At 46.8% G+C, this 18,695-nt stretch overlaps 1 protein-coding gene across 3 annotated transcripts in view; it reads left to right on the forward strand.

Moving 5' to 3' along the window:
• Positions 1 to 18,695, forward strand: part of ADAMTS7 (ADAM metallopeptidase with thrombospondin type 1 motif 7) — a 144,013-nt gene that overhangs the window by 88,992 nt on the left and 36,326 nt on the right. For all 3 annotated transcript variants that reach the window (XM_034784955.1, XM_034784954.1, XM_034784956.1), the window contains 5 exons: positions 3,263 to 5,182; positions 7,850 to 8,002; positions 8,789 to 8,962; positions 10,475 to 10,621; positions 11,706 to 11,865. In XM_034784955.1, coding sequence (XP_034640846.1) covers positions 3,263 to 5,182; positions 7,850 to 8,002; positions 8,789 to 8,962; positions 10,475 to 10,621; positions 11,706 to 11,865 — 2,554 coding nt within the window. The remainder of the gene's footprint in view (positions 1 to 3,262; positions 5,183 to 7,849; positions 8,003 to 8,788; positions 8,963 to 10,474; positions 10,622 to 11,705; positions 11,866 to 18,695) is intronic.

An 18,695-nucleotide genomic window follows, 5' to 3' on the forward strand; every position in this document is an offset into this window, starting at 1 on the left:
GACTGGGGGAGTGGTAAATAATGAAGAAGACAGGTCAGTGATCCAAAACAATCCAGATCACTTTGTAAACTGAATGCAAGCAAACAATATTCATTGCAACATAGCCAAACGCAAAGTCATGCAGCTAGAAACAAAGAACGCAAGCCATATTTACAGGATAGGGACTGCTAGCCCGGGAAGAACTTACTCTGAAAAAGACTTGGGGGTCATGCAGGGCCACCCAGAGGATTCAGGGGGCCTGGGACAAAGCGGGGGAGCTGCAGCGCTTGTACTCACCCGGCGGCGGTCCGGGTCTTCAGTGGCATTTTGGCCGTGGGGGGCCCTTCAGTCGCTCCACATCTTTGGCAGCACTGAAGGACCCGCCGCCGAAATGCCGCCGAAGACCCGGACCGCCACCGGGCCAGGGCTCGCGGGGCCCCTGTGGGGCCCGGGGCAAATTTCCTGACTCCCCCACCCAGCCCTGGGGTCATGGTAGATAATCAGCAGAACCTGAGCTCCCAGTTCAATGCTGTGGTCAAAAGGCTAAAGTATGTTGTTAAACTTTTCCTGTACTTGTTGGTTGCCGCCCCTGTGAAGTTCCTAATCTCTCCCTCCTGGTGCCGTCCTGATAGTTGAGATCAGCCTGCTGAGATCCCCTAGATCCAAACATCAGGAGACTGGGGCCAGAGCGTTCTCAGGGGAGGTTTTCTACTCTGGGACTCAGTTCCCTTGTGCCTTAGCTGCCTGAGCTTGTTGACGTTCTGGGTACAGTGATGGGGCCACCTGTTTTCTCAGGCTTTGGCGTACGTAATAAGGAATGGGCTGGAGACATTGCTCCTTGTTCTGGTTGTGTTTTTATGGTGGCAGCAGGGTGGTGTGAAATGGGCTTAGATCCCGCTAAGAGATGTTAGTACATTGTAACATGTTATTTCAGTGCTATGTTGTAACTGGTATAAATGTCTGGCAATGAGCACTTGTTGTTATAAATAAACTGCTCCTTGTGCCAAGCACATTCCTTACTCCAGATTCACTCATATTTTACATTTCCAAAGAGCCTGTAACCTACAGTAAACAAAGGCTCAGTCCTGCCTTTTGATACTCAGGCAGAGGCTGTAAGCTGCTGAGTCAGCAATTAATAAATGCAGGGAACCTTGGGGCTGGCCAAGGATGGGGAAGATGCTTCACTGGGTCTGTCCTCCCACACAGGAGCCAGCTGCAATCATAGTGGGGACCATAAGCTCTTTGCTAGTCCAGGCCTGGCCCTCGGTTCCCCAATGGGGAGAGCAAAACTAGAAAATCATGAATTGATTTACATTTACCACCAAAAAGTTATTTGAAAATCCTTCACTGACATGCTGAGAACAGAGTTCAAGAAACCAGTGTTTTCCCCAAAGCGTTAAGCATCATATGCATATAAAGCCAGAATGAAGACCCCCCACCGCAATGTCACCCCTACTTGTCCATCCATCCATCCATCCATCCAAGTTATTCACACTGCCCCCCTTCACCGCAGTATCTGGGCACCTCACAATTTGCAATGTATTTATCCTCACAACACTCCTATGAGATAAGGCAGTGCTGTTATCCCCATTGTACAGATGGGAAACTGAGGCACCAAGAGACTAAATGACTTACCCAGGGTCACACTGGCAGTCTGGGACAGAGCAGGGAATTAAGTAAGGCTTGTGCCCTAATCACTGGGCCAACCTTCCTCTCTCCTCAACCATTGCAGTAGAAACACAGTCTTGAACTCTGGCTTAGTATGTTCATGAGAATGGGCCTGCTTTCCCCATATTTTGATTGAAGATATTAATACATTTGTCCTTTTTAGTGTATGGGCCAGTGACACGAATGGGGGTGGGTACATTACATATGTGCAAAGGTCATTAGGTGCCAACTTTGTGCTTCCGCAGTTCCCCTCACTGGGCAACTAGGATTTCTCCAGTGTGGGCGAGCACCCAGGATAGACGGCCAGTGTGCCGGCTCTGTGCACATCCTCATAACCAACTCCCTCACTGTGTGCCCTCGGGAGAGGATGTGACCTCCACTCCACTCACTTCACGCCCCAGCTGCCTTATTAGTCCCTCAGAGAGCCGTTAATATGTGCCAAGGGCTAGCTAGGCCCCCAGCAGCATGGGGAACTGCGGAAGCACAAAGTTGGCACCTAATGACCTTTGCACATATGTAACGTACCCACCCCCATCCACACACACACCTGTTCACATGGGTCTGCCCCCACGCACTGCTTGGCCAGACCCTACTTATGAACTCTGCAAATAGTCTGAGAACTTAATCGGTGTAATTCACCTTGAATTCTAATTGCCTTGCTTTGGTCGCTGTAAATTAACCTTTTGCCCAAACTGATATCCTGTCAACCCAAATCGATGGTATTTCTATTGAAATCCCCTGGGCTTAGGTCTGCCTTTCTAGTTTGATTATGTAAGGGACTTGGTAATACATGACTAATGCTACATAAATCAGTTATAATTAAGCAGAACGATCTGTGGCTCATTCAGAGCAAGTGTGATGTTAATGGAATTATGACTTACATATTAGGTAGGATAATTTCACTGACCTTATTTCCTGTTTGTGGGTCTCTTTTATACTGAATAATGTCAATGGGTCCATTATGTGTTTTTCCTCAACAAAACGTCTTGTTAATCCTTGGTTTTCCATTTACCAGGCCCACACCCATGTTATCACCCCTTTATTTAACAATCTCTTTCATGAGAAGGGCCAGAATTCATGGCAACTGCAGTTGGGGCTATTAGATCATCTTCTCCAGTCCTCTCCACAAACCCCAACTCCAAGAAAACTTTCTGGCCGGCGTGTAGGGCAAGTTTCAGCCTGAAGCAAAATAGGCTGAGATATAAATACACCAGAAAAGTGGTTTGTAACGGAAATATGAATAACCCTTAATTATAGTCTCACTACCAGACTTTTTTTGTAATATATAGATTTCTCGGTACTGTATATCTACCCAGCAGAACGAAGTGCCATAATATTTAGTAAAACACTCCTGAGTCAAGTTAGTTGGAGAAGGTACAGAATTTTTATTAATTGCCTAAGCAGGCTACTCAGTTCAAGTGTTTTCTGGCTTCTGGCTTTACAGGCTCAGAAAGCTAGCACTGATATTAGCATAGCCACTCCCGTGCAAATATTAAATCATCTCATTTGCATAGCCACTCCCTTGGTTGTATGATAATACACATCCTTCCTATCATTTACTGACTACTGTTTCACATGCTCTCGTTTGATATTTTCATTTCTTTTTCTTCTCTAGTGCTCAGTAACATGTGGAAACGGAACACAAAGACGCCTTGTTTATTGCAGTAACAATACTAGGACAACTTGTGATCTTACACAGAAACCACTGTCAGAAACTACTTGCTCCCTGAAGCAATGCCAAAAGAAAATAGAAAATGCCAACACTGACTGGTCTGGCAGCGGATCTTCAAGCAGAGAACTATTTAATGAAATAAATTACATTCCCAATCATCACATTTCCCACTTCAGCCCCTCAATTCCGAATAATCCAAAATCCAAAGACGAGAATGTCATAACAGAGGAAGATTTTTCAAGCAGCAGTAACAAAAAGGGAAATGTGTTTGTGGATGATTTTTACTATGATTATAATTTTATCAATTTCCATGAAGATCTGTCCTATGATCCCCTGGGTGAGAAAGACATCAAGAGTGAGGGGTTTAAACCAGATGCCGAGGGCGAGGCTTCTAATGAAATGTCTCCTAACATTCCGTATAATGTAAAACCAGAAGGAGAACCCAGTGAAGGAAACTCAGCAAGAAGTGAGACAAATACTTCTGCGGATGTGCATAACGAAGAAGAGGAAAAAGCTGGTGTTGGAGACAATAAAACTCTCTTCAGTATAACTGAAGAACATGAGGATATCGGGACAGCTACTGCGCACTACATAACCCCCTCCTACATTGGAGACGAGGAGGAGGAAATGCATACGCCACTTTCCAAAGAGCATCCATCCACTGAGAATGGAACAAGCCTTTATTCTATAAACAGCCAGGATAATCTGCCCACTGATAAAACCCGAGGAGTCCTGCTGACAAGGACCATTTCTGAAGAGGATGCGACAGTCACCATCCCCTCTATCAGTTATCCTTATCTGGCCATCCCCACTCCACCACTGCCTGTTGACAAGGGCAGTGCTGGTGGAGAAGAGATGTATGACATTTGGGGAAGTACAAGAGAGCCTGGAAGCAGAGAAGAGGATGGTAAAAGCCCAGAGGTTCCTGCTAACAATGACAGCGAAGATGCTGGCTTGGCTGGTATTGCCCAGCCAGGCCAGGAAGATACCAATGAAATGGATTTGGTCATCATCGATGATGGTGACACTGACTCCAAAACTGAAGATGAAAAGGCACAGGCCGGTATAACCGCAACAGCAGAGAGTGCAGACATGAACGGGCCCCCACATAACCTGCCTCCCCAGCCAACGACAAACGAGCCGCTGCATCCTGCAACTAAAGACACCCCTTTCCTCTCCACTGAACACAGATCTGAGCAGGAAACAAGAGGCACTAGTGGAGACACTCACCCCACGATGGGTTCATATAAGTCAGATAATAAGGAACCGGATGACCATGCGTCCCGTGCAGAGGATGTACAGAAGCAGCGAGATGATTTCAATGCTGTTTCACAGACGCATGAGACGCGAGCAGCCACCATGACAGCTCTTGCCCCGCTGAGGTCCACACCTCCCCCTGGGCATGAGCCACCCACACAAGAAAGCAGGACACTTACATCAAACAGTCTAGCCCAGCAGGGTGCCCGAGCACCAGCCGTGCCAGTATCCTCAGATCCAAACCCCACAGCTGGTCCAGAAGGGACACTTTCTGCTTTGCCAGCTGAGTTAACCACAGCACAGTGGGCTGAGAGGGAAGCAAATGAAATAAAGATGACGCATTATAGAAAGGATGTGTTTTCGGATGTGCCTGGGGCCACCCGCGCAGGCCCAAACGAAAGCGCGGGCCCAGATGAGAGCTCGCCATGGGGCACCCAGAGGATATTTACTAACCAGGCTGGAGACCGTGGAACGTCTCTCCCCACGCCCAGCCTTCCAGAGCAGCAGCGGCAGGAGGCAGACACAAAGGAGGATTCTTTCCTATTGCTCCCTGCTACCACAGCAGCCACAGTGACGACCAGCTGGGAAGTTGGGCGCTGGAGTGAGGCAAGTACAGCTGAACCCGATGAAAAGAGTAGCCCAGGCACTGTCTGGCAGATGGGCCCGGTCCTTTCGCAGGGCTTTGTCGGGTAGGGTGCGCTTGTGGGGCTTACAGGAAAGGTACTTGTCTGACAGATCCGTCCCAAGCTCCATTTCCATGCGTTAGCAGAAGGAATGAAGTGCGAGGTGGTGCTAGGGGCACTTAGTCAGCAGTATGGGGGGGGGGGGCACAGAGGTGCCCTGTCCGGGGGTGGAGACCAAGAGCAGGAGGCTGGCCAGCGCTTCCCAGTGCATGGGTGAGCACACACATTGTTACGCTCCTCAGGGACGCGGCCTGCCTCTCCTGCACACACTCTGGCTCTGCTGGCTGGTGCAACGGGGGGTGCAGTTATACCCACCCCCTTTGCGACCTTATCCTCCCACTGAAGCAGCCTGTGCCCCCCAAGCACAAAGGCTGTGGTTAGAGCAGCCCTTACGTTGGCCTCGCAAGCGGGAGAGCAGGGAGAAGGCTCCATAGTCCCTCTCACACGCTGTGCAGACACTGGAGGCCTAACCCTAACTTAGTCCTAACTTGGTGACGCATGGAGCAGCCTGCACACTCCCATTGTGCACTAAGCCTCACGGGGAAGGGTCCCCCCGGTTCCCTAGCGGTGATGAGTCCCAGCCCTTCACTTCGCCCAGTGGTTAAACATATAGCACTAGCATTGCACCAGCTCCCGGCCACAAATGGGCTTCCAACTCATTTCCACTATCTGTATAACTGGAGTGCCTGGGGGCCTGTCAGGTCAGGGCCCTGTGGTGCTCTGTACAGACCCACCATAGTACGCAGACCCTGCCCCAGAAAGCTCAGTTACACCTTTGTCTGAGAGAGCCTCAAAACATGATAAAATCACAGGGATTCTATTCGCATCAAGACTACAGCTTACCAGAACAATCCTACAGCACCGAGTCTGCTTACTGAGCTACTGTCACTAATTATTAGTGTCCCTTTATTGCATGGTGATTGCTTCCTAGGACTATTCTGTGGATAGACTTTACAATGACAGACAAATGGCTGATGCAATTCATTGCATGGTAATAAAGTGAGTCAAAAAAGCACAAAGAGAGACTAGGTTAGTGTGCCTGTCTGCTTCCCCAGTATAATCTGAATTTCCCTCTGCTGCACTTTCTCTATCGAGACTGTCTTTTACAGCGTTCACAATGTGCAGTGGGTCATACGCTACTCAGGGACATCTACGTCACAGCAATGAAACAGAATTACGCTGGTTTAACTGAGAGCACAATTTAATCACATATTCTGAATGTGGCTCATCAGTTCCTAATGCAGGGCTAGAATAATGCCCACGTTCAATGCCCTTTTTCTACATCTTCTGTGCTTGATTGTCTTATACTGATATTAAGGATTGTCCCAAAATTCTTAAGTTCTGTACGCAAACTTCTCAAGAGTCTCCTCGTAATTAGTCTTTAGTGCTGCCTAACCATGAGAATAATGTGTGCTCTGGAAAGTAAGATGCTAGAGATGAGCCTAGAGAGGAGAACAAGATGCAGGCTCTACACTTCGGAAGGGGACTGATAGGAGAGAGAAGTTTATCAGAACTTGTATCACATAAAAAGACTTGAGACGAATGCTTGGCCTTAAAGGAAATGAGGAGGAGTTTCTTTGCAGAGAGCAGTTAAACAAACGAAGTCAGCAATGCTAATTAAATGAAGCTCTAAAATTAACCAGGCTAAATCCACCCCGGTCAACTAAAGACCCTGGAGCTGCACCCACTTACCCCGTGGCTTCATGGCCCAGTAGGTGTAGCTACTTCGTAATCAGTTAGAAAGTCATGGTGGGTAATGCCAAGTAACAGTCAAACGCATGAATCTGTAAAGCATTTCAAAAGGCAAAGCTGGAGTGGAGAAGAAAGGACACAGTCTCCCAGCCAGAGCTCACACAACTAAAGTTATTCTAGAGGAACTCCTTTCCTACTCTTCTTCCTCCCAGAACACAAAGAAGCCTGAAGTCCTCTAGGAATTGATTAGACTAGAGAATGAGAATATGGCTGGGGAATTGTAAACTAACACAAAGAATTCGCTAGCAGGGATAAAGTTCTCTATTAACTTCTTTAGGATGGTTTAAATGTTCTATAGAAAGGCTTTCAGTCTCTGTTACATTCTGTGGTTGTGATTCACTGTTGCATTGACAGTGATGTAACGCCACTGACCCGCAGTCAGGGCCGGCTCCAGGGTTTTGGCCGCCCCAAGCAGCCAAAAAAAAAAAAAAATCCGTGATCACGATTGCGATCTGCGTCGGCAATTTGGTGGGAGGTCCTCCGCTCCGAGCGGGAGTGAGGGACCGTCCGCCGAATAGCTGGACCTGCCGCCCCTCTCCGGAGCGGCCGCCCCAAGCACCTGCTTGCCAGGCTGGTGCCTGGAGCCGGCCCTGCCCGCAGTAATCCAGTGGTGAATTGGGCCCTGCAGGTTTTAAGACACATTTCTGCAGAATCCCATTTAACTTGTATTGCATCCTTGCGGTTTCATCCCTGTCAAATTCCATAGGATTTTCCCATGAAGACAAGTTGTTTGCTTTGCTGCCCGTGTAGCTCATTGCTCCCTGATTGCTGGGCTTTGGTTTCTGTGGCTGGGTGGGGGCAGGGGTTAATTTTTGCTCTGTTACTGACTGTGTTCCAGTGCTCCACAACCTGTGGCTTAGGAGCTAGCTGGAGGACAGTGCATTGTAGCACAGGCAAAGATGAAGATTGTGTTGCTGCAAAAAAACCTGTCCCTGCTCGAAGGTGTTACCTGAGACCATGTTCCTTGTGGCGTATTGGAAACTGGAGTAAGGTAAACAAATATACTTCCCTTCTCCTTGCCCCTTATTGGTGTCTCTGGGTATGGCTGCACTGCAAAGAAAAATCCACCCCATCAAGTCTGAGAGCCCGGGTCAGTTGACTCAGACACGCTGGGCTCAGGCTGCGGAGCTAAGAATAGCCGTGTAAACATTCCTCTTGGGGCTGAAGCCCAAACTAGGAAACCCAGTGAGTGTAAAGAGTAACTGGGGGGAACATAATCACTCTGCTTGGAAGGGAGTCAGCGAAAGTAGGAGTGGAATCACTTAGGGTGGTCGAAAGAGGCCTGGGCTGAAGCGAAATAAAGGGGAGTTGTGGGAGGATGTTGGGGAATACCTTGGGGGTGTTCGGCTCTCAGAAAGTTTCACAAGAATCCCTCATAGCGGGAGACTTTTAAAACTAGGCTGGACAATCCCACTGAGAATAAATGGTAGGCAACACTCCTGGAACGGCAGGATTACTAGGGATGATTTTAACAGGCCTTAACTTTCGAGATCTGTGGATGTGGGGACATGACCTCAAAAAGCTGTCGCCATTGAAAATGCAAATAGAATCCTTTCAGAGTGGAAAGTCCTGGTGGTGGTAGTCATGCTTAGGACCCTCTCTAGCTTGGGCCAGGTACAATCATGGAGAGACCCAAAGGCAAATACTGAAAGAGTTAATGAAAGACAGAGCTTGACAATTCATTTCTGGGTAAACTCCACTTTGCCAGAGAGATTCATGTCTGGACACTGTTACTGCCTCCGCTCCACCAGCATGACTCATTGTATTGTTTACCCAGTGCTCCAAGAACTGTGGAGGGGGACTGAAGGTTCGGGACGTGCACTGCGTTGACACCAGAGAACAGAGGCTTCTGCGGCCCTTTCATTGTCAAGCTGTTTTCTACAAGCCCCCAATGCAGACTCCCTGCCAAACCAAGCCTTGTTTGGACTGGTATACCTCGTCCTGGAGAGAGGTGAGCGGGATTTCTAGAGAGAGAAGGTGCACGCAATACATCATTGGAGATGGGCCTGGTCCAAACGTCACTAGAGTTCAGAGGGTCCTGATGCAGCAGGTCTCTCTGTAAGGAATACATGAAGGCATAGATGGACCAAGTTCCTTTCAATATGTTTTAACAGCTGTTTGCAAATAACCCAACACTATCAAGTGTTTATTAAATGATGAACTGCCAAACTATGATGAAAATTGGGTTAATCTCAGACACGGGTTGAATGTTCTAATGGAAATTCCAGTAGGCAACTGCTGCTCTATGTTCTCTTCCACTTGCCCCCATAGGTTTCCACAGACAGATCAATAGCCCCACAAACTAGGAGATTAATAAATCTGGTGCTGTGTTCCAAACCCTGCTGTTAGTTGGACGTAGGAGAATCCAGCTGAAGCTAGCCATCTGCGGTGCCCACCAGAGGGTCCCCTGAGCAGGCTGGTGAAGGCACTCAGCCCCAAAATAGCTTGTAACTTATCTGTTTTCCTTTCCTGTTTTTTCTTTGCTTACTGGAGATGTCACTGAATGAGGCATTCTGGGATTACAAGGGGACTTCTGGTATTTGTGAAGCCCCGTAATGATGCATCCCAGGGTATCTTCAGTTGGAAGGTTCCACAGAAAAATGTTTAAACGGTTAATTAAATGTTATTTCTTCACTGATTTTCTCCTTCCCCGTCAGTCTGAGCTTGGCACAGTCCTGCTTTCGTAACCCCCGTGCTTACACTGCAGCATGGGATTAGCCCATTATCTGTTATTCCATGTTCATTTTTGCCTTCAGCTTTAAAAGTAGCCTGTCAGCTAAGTAAAGGAATCTGAAGGCCTTGAAATCTATCGTTTACTCTACACTCTCCCAGTCAAATATCTTCCTAACTTGGATCCATTTATCACTAGATGCCCCATTCATTTTCTTATCTGTATATCCAGTAAATATATTTTTTGTCTGGTTTGTGATGTGATGTTTCACATCAGCACTTATTTTTCATTCCCTTCCCTGCAAATACATTTCGCTGGCATTTTACTTTTGCTTAGCCTCAGAGTGCAGCGTATACTGGCTATTATTTAAGAAGTACACAGTAGTGCCAGACAGCTTGTAGGCCACATTCCACACTCAGTTCGACTTGTGCCACTGTCGTTGATGAGAAGACAGTGGGAGTATTGTGTGACCTTTGCTTGTGGGCAGAATCTGACCCTCTAAATATTTGGATCTAGGAAGTAGTGAATGTATATGAGCTGAGATCTGCTGTATGCTTACAAAGCGGTGTGTGCCTAAGAGTTTAACTTCAAATCAATTTAGTAGCCTCACTTCCACAACTGAAACCACCCACAGACAATAGTTATAATCACAAAAATGGGCATTCAACACTGGAGGCAAATTTTTCTTAGGGCCACTTCACACTGTAATTCCGTAAGAGACAAGTAAGTGGGGTGTTTTTCCCTGTTACTCCAGACTGATTCCAATTTGATGGTTTGTTTGTTTCTCCTTAGTGCTCTGAGTCATGCGGCAGCGGCGAGCAGGAGCGTTTAGTTACGTGTCCAGAATTCGGACGGTGTGATGAAATGTTAAGGCCAAATAACACAAGACCCTGCAACACTCACCCATGTACCAAATGGACAGTGGGATCATGGGGAGAGGTGAGCAAATGTTTAAGGGAAATAAATGTCTCCTGCAGCTGAATTTCTCTTGGGAATTAATCACGTGTATTATTTTTGTACAGAAGTTTTCCAGGGACTTAACTGTGATCTCAGATAAGCAAACACCTGCTATACTACCTGGTCTGTAACACTGGTTTCTGCAATCAAGCCCACACAATTGATAGTAGAGTTTATAAGGTCTTGTCTACCTTTAAACATTTTGCCACTTTAACTATCCTGGCATAGTTAAAGCAGCAAAAAAAACCTAGTGTAGATGTATAAAAGTGCTTCTACCAGTCTAGCTTATTTTGGTTTGGCAAAATGAAATAAATGATGCTGGTATAAATCACCTTATACCACTATAACTATGTGTATACTAGGGCGTTTCCCAATATAACGATGTAGGCAAAAAAAATCACACCCCTAATTGACATAGTTATGGTGATAAAAGTTTTCAGTGCAGACCAATGTCCCATTCCATGTCTATGTATCTGAGAAGTGAATGGAGATGTATTGTGAGTGACTCAGTTTCAATAAATTCTACAGAATATTGACAAAAATAAACCACAATGAAGAGTTTCTCATTGACTAGCTCTGCTGAGAAAAGGCACACAGGGGAATTCTGTTTCTAAAGAAGTCCTGTTTTGACCAGATACTTTATAAAAACTGGAGGAGCCAGGCCAGCTATGAAGACAATAAAGGTTAATGGACGTGTGTTGCTAGCCGTGCCTCGTGTTCAGTCAGACAAGAGGTCTCCCACCTCCTCAGTCAGCAGAATTAATAGAGGTCTGTTCACTTAGCGGAAGCTATTGCGCGCAGCAGCACCAGATAAACTTTGGGTTATGTACAATAGAAATGCCTTTGTATCCCATAGAAACAGAACTAATTGGAGCAGGGGCTAAAAGAGAAATAAGTTCTACAAAGACAGTGTAGGAATTTTGCTCGGATGACACTTTAAACATGTGAATATCGATGTAGCGTATAGATATTTAAGTGAAGTCTCAAATCCAGCAGCAACATATAAAAAAATAAACCTTAATTCTGGATGCAATTGATTATATCCCAGCTAATTAACTTTCTGCAGTGCACAGCTACCTGTGGTGGTGGCATCCAGCGGCGACAGGTGAAGTGCATGAACACAAAAACTGGTGAAGCTGAAGAAGACAGTAGCCTGTGTGACCATGAACAGTGGCCAGAGAACACCCAGAAGTGCAATCCCCAGGACTGTGACAATAGCGAGTCAAGTAAGTGTTTAATAACTAATGCAAGGTCATATGGCTTCAAAAACTTAGCACAGAAAATTCAGGGATACTTCTTTCCAGTGAAATTAACGTTACATATTTTTCTCTTTAAGCAAGTCAAGCTGCACAAGGGCTTGTGCAAGGCTTTCCAGTGTAGAAATTCTGCGTTTCAGGAACTCTGCTGAGGTCTGGTTATGATCTAAGGGAATTGTAGACAATCGAACTTTGCTTTCAGTTAAGAAACTCTAAAGTGGGGGATTGCATTCAGAATAAATATTTGCATTAAATCACTTCTGTATTCTAGTGCAATCTTGTTGGTAACCCTGTAAGGATGCCACAGCTAAGCCAATTGGAATCACACACCATGTGGAGCCCATTTAGGAAAGTTACAATAAAACATAGTTTATCCTCACGACTTAGAATTATTAATCCTCTAAAGGTTGACAGTAGATCCAATTTAACCGTACTCAGACTTGTCCCAGTGGGCTCACCTGGGGTAAGTAAAGATACTGTCGCAGCCACAATACACAGGAGCTGGGCCACATCTTCAGCTTGTCTAAATCTGTAGCTTCCTTGCCGTCACTGGAGTTATGCTGGTTTACACCCACGGCAGATCTGGCCTTTCCAGGTAAGCACAGGTGATGTCAGTGCTGCTGTTCAGCCTGAGAGCCAAGGATATTTCGATGAGGCAATAGGAATCAGGGCCGGCTCTAGGCACCAGCAAAACAAGCTGGTGTTTGGGGCGGCATTCTGGTGCGGGCCATGCCGCCCCTAAAAATGTGCCCCGGCAGCCCTAACTCACCTCCGCTGCTGCCGCTCCAGCGCCGCTACTCGCCCTCCCTCCCAGGCTCTCAAACAGCTGATTCGCACGGCCGCTCGGGATCTCCCCCTCCCTCCCGGGTTTGAGAGCCTGGGGGAGGAGGCAGGGCTGGGGATTTGGGGAAGGGGCAGAGTTGAGGCGGGGCCGGGGGTGGGGTAAGAAAAAAACGGGCGGGGGGGTGCAAAATTGTTTTCGCTTGGGGCGGCAAAAATCCTAGAGCCGGCCCTGATAGGAATGGTTTAAAAACCATCCAGATGTTCCAGTTTGGTAGACAGGAGAATTGGGCTTTTGAGGGTTAGTCCTTCGAGGTGCTGAACACTCTGGCCCAAGTCAGCAAAGCACTTTAATGAATGGCACTGCTCACATGCTTCAAATTAAGCACATGCTGAGCTCAGTGCCTGGCTGGATCAGGCTGAGCCCCCGGAAGGACTGAGCCCTTTGCAAGGTTGTTCTTGTGATGCAGCGTTGTGCTTTATGTAATGTCCAACACACGGCGGAATTTAGAAATAGCTTTACAAGAAAACACGGTTTTCCTGGACTTGAAAATGTCTGGCTAGCTGCAGAGCAGATGTTGCATGAGGTTATCACATTTTCATCTCAGCCTTATTAAATAGCAGGAGAGACATTGTACTATACCGTGCAAGTGGGGTTTTCAAAAGCGCTCAGCATTGGACTAACTCTGCTTTGATTGAAATAAAAATGAGATTTACCGTGGACGTCAGTGGGAGCAGTTAGGACAGCACCAATTGAAAGCCCCTCATTGACTTTAATGGGTCTTGGATCAGGCCCCTTATTCTCAGTTTCTGAGATGGAGTATTTAATTCTGAGCAAATGTAGCAAAGAAATTTGAATTTACTTGGGGGGAAAAAAACGGACTGAAGCTTTTGATCTGAACATCCATGCCTCCACCCAGCCATCTCATTCGCTTCCCTCATCCTCATTTGGGCTGGCTAGCGTGTAAAATAAACATGACTAGTTCATATGTTATAAACATTTGTCAGCCTGCAGTTCCACCCACTCAGTGAGGAGTCAAGCATTGCATGGCGAAGATTCATTATGCCACTTCAGATATGAATCATGCACAATGCGCAGTGTGTCGTCTGAAAAGACAGAATGAAATTTCAGGTTCTCAGGCCTCCTAAACATCTGTGCAGTGAACTTGCCTTATTGAATTACATAATTGTCCTGCCATACAGGAGAAGTCCCCTCAATACTGAGTTTTATGAAGGAGTGAAGTAAGTTCCAGGTTTACAGTGCAGGACTCGGCACATCTGTGCAATAATGCAATTACCATATCTCCTGCAGAGATTGGAAACATCCCAGAACTCATACTGTACCAGCCAGCTACATTGACCAGACCAGTAACTAGATAAAAACTCAACATTTGCCCACAGGGTCTGAGTGCCCACAGCTATCTCCGATAACAAGTACAGGGAAATACAGCGCTGCATCATTTCACACTCTCTTGGTAAATGTTGTTTAAATGGCAGGCTCTTCCTTGGATTTATGGTCTCTTTGCCCCTTACTAAGCTGTGCTCTGAAGAGGACTGAAAACTGCATCAGAACACGATGCGTTTTCTGGGTTCGGTCAATGTAAATATTGTTTCTAACAGAACTTAAAGCCTCCCATTGTTTGTGTTATCCCAGCCTCACATTTCACTCGTGAACCCCTCAGGGTAACTAACTGGAGGGAGCAGATCGTGGATGGTAAGCTGAACGACAGTGGGCAAACCTAATCTTTGAGGGGGAAATCCTGCCCACTGTCTCCACCATGGCTATGCAGAGCATTGCCTGGCAAAGTGGAGCCAACACAGTTCTGCTACGTGGGAAGGGAGTGATATAAAGAGGGAGGCGTACGCAGCCCTGTGGCATGGACATCCGCGGAGCAGCGGCTGCCATGTAGCAATGCACATGGGGCCGTGCTATTGGATGATACGCAGCATGGACCTTCCTACCCTGCCCAGGGGGCACGCTGCTGCAGCATCAGAGCTGCAGAATGGCAGGGAAGGAAAGGGGGTTGTTTCTTTCCCCCAGCCCTTTGGCGCTACCCAGAACCCAGCCCAGCTATTCTGGCAGGTTGATGGGCTGAGAATTGGGGCCTTTCCAAGCTATATTCCTTTATTACGTTTATAAGGAGCAGCTAGAATTCTTTTTATGCATGGCTTTAATGTATGTTTAGGATCTTCATTAACCCCTGATACGTTATTCTCTTTCCCTGTTCCCTTCCTCATAGTGTGACACTCGAACCATTTATTGTTCGTGGGAAATGTTTAGTCCCCTTTCAGATCCCGGCACTGGCCAGGAAAGGGTTGTGCCTGGAGTTTTGCCCAGTTTGTATATTTACAGGGGGGAGGGGCTGTCATCTGTGAAATTAACATAACTTTCTGAAGGCTGCTAACGTAATAGGAGATGACAGTCTTGCCTTTAAAATAATGCAATGCAGAGCATTGATAACAGCAGATCGCTCGCACCTCCTCCGCAAGTTGGGGCAGCTGGGACATCCCTTTTGCCTGCTTCACCACCCTTGACTCAAGGCAGGTTTTCTCCTATTAATAAAAAGAGTTTTCGGCGAAGTTTTAGTCCTTTCGCTGTGCAAGTGAATGGCCATAGATCGGGCACATGTTTTTTAAACAGTGTGTGGACAGCATGTGTTTTTCAGCTCTCTACGCCTGATTAGCCTAGCTGATGGGTGTGTAGGTCTGCAGGGTCCTTGACTGGAGTTGTTTTATAATGGCAGCAAGGAATATCTACCCTGGGGAAGGCGAGGCAAGCAGCTGACATGCACATAGGTCCAAATCAGGGTATTCAGAGGTTTCACGTCATTAAAAAGGAAAACAGCAGAGAGAGACATGTTGCCAATATGGAACCTCAGGCAATTGATAGTCCTTGTGGATGGAAAATCATACGGCAATATACAATGATTGTTCTCTTCCTTTTCCTCCCTTTGTTCTCATGCTGAATAGCAGTGATAAATAGGCTCAAAATATCTCTGCACTGATACATATTTGGATGAGTAGCTTCCCCGTGGTAATAGGACTGTATTTCTGTAAGCCTAGGAATGCCTCAGCCAGAGGCATCGAGTGAGAAATGTGTGCCAAAGGGCCATCGTGGTGTAAGGGGCCCTTTAACAAATGGCCCCCTGCTACGCGGGTTTCCTTGATTAAAGGACAGGTCACAATGATCCTTGCAGGGTGAAGGCTGCACAAGAAGCACTTATTAACCCTTTCATGGTTCAAATTCATGCACACCAGGTGGGGAAAATTCTCATGCTTCAGGGGATCTCCACGATGCTCCTTTCCTAGGACAGTGGGAGTGTCAATGCCATAATCTAGCCCATCGCATCCAGCCAGCAGTGGATCTGGTAACCATTGTCAGTGATACGATAAACCATTTAAAATAGCCTTTAACTGGCAATTATTTCTGTCCATCATCAGAGCCATGCATGGGATACAGCTGTTAACAGCTGTACCAAGTCTATGGGCACAAACAACTAACGTATTGAGACTGTGCTGCTCACACAAAATAAAGAATACATGCTGCAGATTCGGAGAACAGGGCAGTCACCTAACCTACTTGTGAAAACAGCCTGTCCAAATACAGACAAGTTGACGTGAGATATCCCTAAAGAAGTCATTTTTTTCCTTAGACTCTTGATGCACATTTTCTTTTCATTTTGGTTCAGTCAAGGAAACGTCCACCGTTCGTAAACAGCCGTCACTCCCTCATGCAGCAGTGGTTCAGAGCCATGGAATTTCATGGCCCTGGCTAGGTTCCTAACAGACTATGACGGCGTTTGCAGGCAGAGTTAAGTGACTGGACCCAGAAGAAGCTTGCGAAGTGTCCCTGGGGGCAGCTCAGCAGGCAGTGTAGCACTGTGTTGTGTGACACACTCTGGTCAGAGATACCGTGACGCTCATGCCCTTCAAAACCTGCTGAAGCTGTGACTGTGTGAGGGGACGATGCCCCTTGCTCATTGTGCTCAGGTAGCATCTGACAGCTGGCTCTGCAAAGTCCCAAAAGCCAGCTTGCTATAAGGCACATCTATTATTAACATTGAGCACATGCAGTTCCCATGAGTGAAAGGAGATGGACTATGCAGGGGAGGAGAGAAGTGGCTGCAAACCCTCTGACCCCACTTAGGCCAGTTTAAATATCGCTGCGTCACTGATACAGTGAGGTGTGAGCTCTCTTTGCTTACGTCCCTGAGAGACTCGAAGGAATCTCACATGCTGTGCTTGCAGTGGTTGATCACACATGACCATGTTATAACCTTTACTGCCTTGTAAATCATAATGTCCCCCACTCTTATTTTGTTTGATCCAAAAATTATCCAAACCAGCTTCAGCAGTCACCAGCCGCAAGGTGAAAAGAAAGTTGCCCAAGTTATTTTTGCCCCAGATGAATAACATGGGCAGCTTTTTTTGAATCTCTGAACCAATACAGCTTAGCTCCACCCTCCATTTAACAGAGATGGAATGTGGCTGGGACTCTGTGGGACTAAAACAGTTTCTTGGATTAAGGAAGGGGAGGAAAACCAACGGCTGGATTTGTAGCTAGGTTATCCAAAGTGCCGGTATCTCTCCCCTTTAAATCTGACAGTATCGGAGTATTTCTGGCCAGGCGGCTCCCAGCCTGTTTTGTTTGTAAACCTCCTTTTGCATCGTTTAATTTTAGACCCTAGTTAGTTTCCTGGGCCCCTGTCTTCACTTCCTGCTCCATGGCAGGGGTGGGGGAAGCAGACAGGAAGCTGAGGAGGCCATGGCCCAGTGACTGCCTCCAGGAGCCAGTTATGGAGGTGTGGGAGGCCCACTTCAGTGACAGCAGCTGGCTTTTGGATTGTTGTTTGGCTTGGAGGCAATTCCCCCAAACCTGCAGCTTTCCCCTAGCTGGCTACAGTGGAAGGAAGCCAAACTGGCAGCTGGAGCTGGAAGTGGCAGGCCGGGAGGAAGGGTTCATAGACTCTAAGGCCAGAAAGGACCACTGCTATCATCCAGTCTGACCTACTGCATGACACTGGCCATAGGACTGCCCTATATTAATGCCTGTTTGAACAAGAGCCGATCTGTTAGAAAAGCGTCCGGTATTAATTTTAAAATGTCCGATAATGCAGACTCCGTAGTAAGTTGATCCAATGGAGAATTACCTTCACTATTAACAATTTGCACCTTGTTTCTATTCTGAATTTGTCGACTTTCCGCTCCCAGCCATTGGATCGTGTCAGACCTTTGTCAGCTACATTGAAGAGCCTGCATTTGTTCCCCACGTAGGTAGTTATAGACAGTGATCAAGTCACCTGAGTTGTCTCTTCATTAAGCTAAACAGTTTGAGCGCCTGGAGTCTCTCACTAGAGGCATGTTTTCCAGTTCTTCAGTCAGTCTCATGGCTCTTCCCTGAACCCTCTCCAATGTATCAACAGCCATCTTGAATTGTGGACACCAGAACTGGACACGGGATTCCAGTGCCCAATGCAGAGATAATATAATCTCCCTACTCCTACTCAATATCACTCTGTTTATACAGCCAAGGAGGGGAGTTGCTGCCGTTGAGAGTCTGGACTGTTTAGTGCCTCTCAAGAGTCATCTGGAAAGTGGCAGAGGAGCCTTTATCCCTCAAGTGGCTCTGGCTATAAACCCTCCTTGTCATCAGCTCTGGTTTTTGTTGTTCTTTTCCCCCAGACTTGGTGGGTTCAGGAGCATTTTGGGGGCTGAATCCAAATCAGATTGTGCTACAATAACCTAGAGAAAAGTGGAGTGCTCTGCAATACAACTAAGTAATTCTGGTGGTAGAATGAGTCTAATAGGGTGACCAGACAGCAAATGTGAAAAATCGGGACACGGGTGGGGGGTAATAGGAGCCTATATAAGAAAAAGACCCAAAAATCAGGACTGTCCCTATAAAATCGGGACATCTGGTCACCCTAAGTCTAAGAGTTCAGACTGACAGAAATTTACTTATTTCCATAAGTTAGCCTATTCTAACACTCTGCTCTAACATACTAGTATGTAGCTGACAG

The sequence above is a fragment of the Trachemys scripta genome, chromosome 10 (assembly GCF_013100865.1).
Source record: "Trachemys scripta elegans isolate TJP31775 chromosome 10, CAS_Tse_1.0, whole genome shotgun sequence".
In the NCBI taxonomy this organism is placed as follows: domain Eukaryota; kingdom Metazoa; phylum Chordata; order Testudines; family Emydidae; genus Trachemys; species Trachemys scripta.